The sequence below is a fragment of the Rana temporaria genome, chromosome 6 (assembly GCF_905171775.1).
Source record: "Rana temporaria chromosome 6, aRanTem1.1, whole genome shotgun sequence".
NCBI classification, from domain to species: Eukaryota; Metazoa; Chordata; class Amphibia; order Anura; family Ranidae; genus Rana; species Rana temporaria.
In genome coordinates this window covers 53,515,547-53,521,813 of record NC_053494.1, presented here as the reverse complement: position 1 = coordinate 53,521,813, position 6,267 = coordinate 53,515,547, and the positions used below count along the sequence as shown (strand labels likewise).

The window sequence follows — 6,267 nt, the reverse complement described above, 5'->3', positions numbered from 1 at the left end:
TACAACCAAATAAAAGCCCAATTTGTCCTGAAAACACAAGGTATAATTCACCTGAATGCACAAAGTAGTTGTGATGATATGTATGGTTTTACTGACACGTGTCGAAGTTGCAAACTTGTGCTTGGGCATTTGTTTTACCCTTAGGCGTAAATGGGTTAAAAAGGCAGTTTATGTAAAAGTGACATTTCAAGGTTAGTTACAGCTTAGTGGGATGAATAGCCAGCTGCCTACTTTTTTCTCTTGGGGACCATGGAGGTAAGACTTCTCTGCTATTGCCCCTACAACTATTGGTGAAGTCCATTCTTTCAGTTGCATTCTCTAGAACATACAATAAAAGATTTACAGGGGGAGTGAGATTGAGCTTTACAATGGCCAATGCGTGTGTGCAAGCTTGGGAACCCAAGTGAGTTATATTACACATTTTGCTTTATTTGTGCAGTTCAAAGAAGAGGAGTGCCTGGCTGTTTGACTGCAATGAATTGCATAATACCAAAAGTCCTAACTGTTTCCACCAGTGCTTATCCCACCATATTGCTCTAGTCCCCAGAAGTGCTATCTGTTTTATTCTATTATTTATTTATTTTTTATATCTTGTTAATAAGGATTTTCCAAAACCAACTTTTAACTATTAAGTGAAACATGACACAAACTGATTCCAAAACATTGTTTTATTGATAGCATTGTGTTTACATCATCCTCGCTGCTTTAAATATTCCTTGAAGACATCAAGACTAGGCATCATCAATGTCAATTTACAAAAGGTACAATAGTTTAAACAGCTGGCAATGCAATACCAATGTAAAAAAGATATAAATAAATAGAATGAGGCATCAGTGTAACTTTGAGTTAACAGCGGGTTGCAGGAGCTCAGGATCCAGTTGTTGATGGTTGAACAGTCCGTATCACATTTGTCCAACTAGGAGAGATGACACTGAAGTTTGAATGAAGATGTTGATTCAGAATCTGATCCCCTTCAACGGGGCAAATTTTATCTCGGTTAACCAGGTAACATTTCCGTGTAACAAAAAGTGGGGGATTTAAATTATTTCGATAATCCATTGAGGCTCTTGTTTAGGCTTTCACCAAAGCCTGAAATTCTAAAAAAAAGATAAGAAAAATATTAAAATGTATTATATTACCCTTTAGCTAATACTAGATAGATACATAGGATAGCTGGTCAGATCAACAGATGGGTAGACAGATGTTTTGGCAGGCAGTTAACTAGACATAGACATAAAAACATGACTTGCGGTTACACTCTATTTATTCTAAATGGTTATGGTAGCTATTGGTTTTAAAATGATCTTCTATTCATCTAGATAAGATAATATTTGCATGCTTACCTTCAACTCCAATTTTGCCATCACCATCAGAGTCACCGGCTGAAAGAAATGCCTTGGTTTCAGAATCAGTCAGATCCCGGGCATTAGCACTGAAGTTCTGTAGGAACTTTCTAAAGATAAAAAAGAGAGAGACAGTTGGTCTTACTGACAATGACAGTACAGATAGGTATTACTGCAGTGTCAGTTTACAGTGTAGCATTTTAAAATCCTATACATTTTAGAAAAGCAAAAAGACAAATAAAAAAGTTTGATATTATGGTAAATTGACAAGAATGGCGGGACAAGTACCTTCACATGAAAGCATGTGCTGGGACAAGTACCTTCACAGGAAACATATACACCCAACACTGAATGTATTATTGTCAAGTGTAGAATATGTTTAATCTGCAATAATGAAGTCTACTGTGTCTAAAAATATATATGTAGTCAAACACTACTCTTATATTCATGATCATATTGCAGATGATTATATTTATTGCAGTCCTAAACACGTATTCTGGGATTTGTTCTAACTGTCCTTGACAATCTCAAATCAATATTTTTCTGTCTGGTGTTTAAAAACATCTTATAATTAGTATATGTAATCAGAAGCTGGCTTTTTGTCTATTAAAAGAACAAGTGTTAATTACTACATAAAGCCCTGTGCCTTGCAAGAACCTAAAACCTATGTCATGTCTTGCAATGCTCCTGCTGACACATAAGCAGCCCAGTAATGTAATACTTTGAGTTTAGTCCCTAGTTCATGCAAAAGTAGATTGTGAATATCCCGTTTTTTTTTTAATTATTTATTTACAAGTATTAATGGTAGATAATTCTATTTTTATATATATATTTTTTTAGCATATTTAGCATTTGAATGTAATAAAAAAATGATTTGTTTTAAGGATATGTGCTATATTAGCTTTACAAGCTATAAAACATTCTAAATCCCCATATCATCGTATTTTAGCTGGGTTTCAGCTGATACCTACTTGAGTTCCTCTTCCTCAATGTAGCCACTCTGGTCCTGATCAAGGATTTCAAAGACTTTCTTAAGATCAGCTGCAGACTTGCTTGACAGGCCAACCTTGGCAAAGAAAGATTTGTATTGGAAGGAGTCCTTGGCTGTATAAAAACAGAAAAGTTTAAATGTGAATATTAAAGTCCTTATGTAGGAAGTGGATAAATGTTAAAACTAATGTCACGTCAAATACAAATTTTTATAAATATATTCATACAAATGTTAGTGAATATTTTTCTTGAGGATCTAAGATGAAAGCTGCCAACCCAATGTGAAAGAGGGTGTTAAGGATAAGAAATTAATAAGGGCACTGTAATACTGCTAATATAATGTAATAAAGTAAATACAATTAAGTAATAAATATTATTATTTTTTTTAGGTAAAAAAATAATATAATAATTTAATTATGAGAAAATTGTACATTGCTACCCCTGAGAGTTCATGCATCCTTTCTAAGCCACTCACTACAAGGAATTAGTCAGAGCAACAGAGAGAAGGCTAATCTGTGCCACAAGTTGGTTTGAGAGAATGTAACAAGCTTAAGTTGTTATATTGACTTTTGATCTAAATTTTACTCTAAACATTGAATAATGCAAATGTACTGTATATCCCATAAATCCAATTAAAGTTTAAAAAATTTAATCAATAACAGTGAATGCCTATGTATTTGCAATGGTTGCAGGTTGAACGAAGTCTGGCTTGCAGTTACCGATTCCTCCAAAAGGAGGCACTGTTTCTACTGCTAGAGTGTTAATCCTCTCTCATAAGGCACTACAAGTTGTCATGTTGCTATTCAGTATAAATAATATGATGAATGCACAAAGTGGTAACAAAGTGGTTGGCACAGTACCTTCTGTGCTCTTCAGGGCAGCGGCGATGTCAGCTTCACTCAGGATACCAGAAAAAGCCATTTTAGTTTTAGTTCTAGAAATAAATGATAATTAACAAAATGAGAGTTTTGGAAACATTAAAAAGTGAAAATTTTGTTAGATAAAAAATTATTTGTAGGAAAATACAAATGTGTTTTACAAAGTCAAGTACATAACCTATTTTCTTTTATAAAGTTTGTTATTAAAGTAATATTAAAACTTTTTTTTTATATAATCTAATATTTTAGTTATGTTCCTAATTGAGTGCTAATAATATTAGCCGCTGAAAAAAATATATTTCTAAAAAAAGAGTACATTTCAACATCTAAGGTTAGGAAGATTAGCTTCCTATCCTAGCATATAGTACAAAGAATCAGTTAATTTATTTCATATCAACTTCAACTAAACAATCCGCAGACCTTTAGTTTCTAGGAAATAAAACAACTTATGTCAAAAGCAATACCAAAGGGTAACAATGATGACGTGTATAGAGCAGTAACTCAAAGCTACCAATCAGCTTTCACCTTTCATCAGTTTAGAGCAGGCAGAATAAAGAAAGATGATTTCTGATTGTTGGCTGTTACTAAATAATAGAAAAGGAGCAAAGATGGTTTTTCAAAATACCCACAATTACCCACAACACAATATTATATCTATTGCATATCTGTTTTACAGGTAGAAGTATCAGATAAAAATCCCAGGGTCCTTTTTCTAGTAAAAAATAGTAATTGATGGTATGCTGAGCTGCTGCAGGTGGATGAACATAAGCAAATAAAGAGAAGTCCAGCAAATTATTCCTTTACGACAAATGTAGTCCAGAAATTGCTGTGTGTCTTGTCCCAAGTTGATTTTTGTCCTTAGTATATAGCAGAAAGGTTACTCTTGTAAGGTTTGATTCTTCCGTGCTGAAGCAAGTTACAATCCCAGAAATAGACAGAAGAGGAGAGTATAGAACTCACCTTGAGCACTTTTTGCAATGGAGGAGTCCTACAGAATGAGCTGTGCCTATCTTCCAATGGGTCACTTCTTATATACGTTTGCAGACACCACCCCCAGACCATATAGAGTAGCAAAGGGGACCAAGACCCAGATCAATTCTTCCTAAGCAGGAGTGTAAAATTTGCTGGCTAATGAACTGGTTATTTATACTCTGCAGGGAATTTAAATTAGGGCTTTGTCGACAAATTTATATCAGAAACACTAAGGCCGGACCACACTTGTTGCTCCATGCTAGCTTGCGAAATATAAAAACAGACTCATATGAACTGTTAGATTTTGCAGCTTTCTCTGTGTGATAAAACTCAGAAGTGTGCCTAGCAGCATGCTATTTAACAGCTGTCAGTTCATGTAACATACTCATAGGGAACGTACTTATATTATCTCTTTATCCTGCATGTTTATTACAAGTGCTAAAATGGTTTCACCCAAAATTAATATTTCAGGTTTTGGTAGATGGTATGGGGTTTAGATGATTTATTATACATTTTCAGACACTGGTGGTGAAATCTTTGTGCCTGACTTCCCAGGTTAACAGTATTTATTTATGTACGCATATATATTTTTTTTGCTATCTTTATATTTTTATATATTTTTTATTTATAATATATTATATATATATATATATATATATATATATATATATATATATATATATATATATAGCACTACCCCCAAAGGAGCTGCTGGTTTAGTTTGGGTGGCACGTTACCTCCACTTCTCCGCCGTCTAGGGTACTGGATGAAAGCTGAAACAATGTCAATGTCCACATATTGCGTTCCTTTTTCTCTGCTTTATTTACCGAACATGCTAAAAGAACGAATAGGTTGAAGAGGTGAGATAGGGTATAGGTAGCAGGTTCAGGTGTAGAATTTGATAGGAAGCACTCCTGCTTCCAAACATAAACTCTCGTCGCCACTCTAGCCAGAGTGGGTAGTGTGCCCCCGGACAGGCCTCTCTCACCAGTCCCAGCAGCCAGGGCGTCACACAGAACCTCTGCACAGTCTCTGCCACTGACCTTCCCAAAGGTGGAGATACGATCAGTCCAGAATCCTTTCAGTTTAGGATTAAGCACCCGGATCTCTTCTCAAAGTAATAACTTGTAGAATCAGGTAACTGACGGGCGACCACTGCTCAGCCTTTCAGTAGTGATAGGTCCTCCAATGAAGTTCAGGCCTCCCCTGAGTGTACCAGCCTCTTGCTGGGTGCTCTCCAGACAGGTACTTCATTCGACGGCTTCCTCCCTCTAGGACGCATAGCGTAGGACCTCTTTAGCAATGCAGACCCAGTCTGACTACTGGGCCTGCTCAGCAGGGTACGACTCCAGACCAACATGGTTCCATGGTTCCAGAGCCAGGAAACTCCGAACACGCACACCCCCGGCCAGGAGGGCCACACACAGGGGTGGTGGGACGACTGCCCAGGGCAGACGACGACGCAGAACCTGTGACGTCTGTCCCGTAAATACTCCTCCCCAGCATGCACAGCGAGGTGGTCAACTCTCACTGATTGGCCGCTGAGAAAGAATACCCAACACACCTGGATCTGACTGCTGCCACCCTTGGCCTTGGGTTTAACTGACACCCTAGACAACAACAGTGGTCATCTGCAGTACAGCCACAGCAGGAACAGAGGTCTAAATTTGAAAACAAAATAGGTCAGAGGTTACTAATCCTCTGACTAACCCCTAAATTTAAAGCAGGGCCAGCAAAGGAAATAGCTGCCCGCTACACACACACACACCCACACACACACATATATATTATATATACACACACATATATATACAGTATCCATATATCCTACTTCAGGGTGTAATAATTATTATATACAGTATCTCACAAAAGTGAGTACACCCCTCACATTTTTGTAAATATTTTTTTATACCTTTTCATGTGACAACACGGAAGAAATTACACTTTGCTACTTGTAAAGTAGTGAGTGTACAGCTTGTATAACAGTGTAAATGTGCTGTCCCTTCACTCAACACACAGCCATTAATGTCTAAACCGCTGGCAACAAAAGTGAGTAGTACATCCCTAAGTGAAAATGGGCCCAA

General features: G+C 36.8%; 1 protein-coding gene across 1 annotated transcript; it reads right to left on the bottom strand.

Moving 5' to 3' along the window:
- Positions 1-650: 650 nt before the first annotated feature.
- Positions 651-4,278, bottom strand: LOC120943476 (parvalbumin beta-like). Its single transcript, XM_040356800.1, has 5 exons — positions 4,172-4,278; positions 3,194-3,267; positions 2,315-2,447; positions 1,344-1,453; positions 651-1,097 (listed from the first exon to the last, which is right to left on the bottom strand). The coding sequence occupies exons 2-5, from the start codon at positions 3,252-3,254 to the stop codon at positions 1,072-1,074; spliced, it is 330 nt and encodes a 109-aa protein (XP_040212734.1). The 5' UTR covers positions 3,255-3,267; positions 4,172-4,278; the 3' UTR covers positions 651-1,071.
- Positions 4,279-6,267: the final 1,989 nt, after the last annotated feature.

Coding starts and splice junctions, on each gene's coding strand:
- LOC120943476 (XM_040356800.1), bottom strand. CDS start 3,254: ATGGCTTTTTCTGGTATCCTGAGTGAAGCTGACATCGCCGCTGCCCTG. Junction 1,454..2,314: donor ATTGAGGAAGAGGAACTCAA/GTAGGTATCAGC, acceptor TTTTATCTTTAG/AAAGTTCCTACAGAACTTCA. Junction 1,098..1,343: donor TGGCAAAATTGGAGTTGAAG/GTAAGCATGCAA, acceptor TCTTTTTTTTAG/AATTTCAGGCTTTGGTGAAA.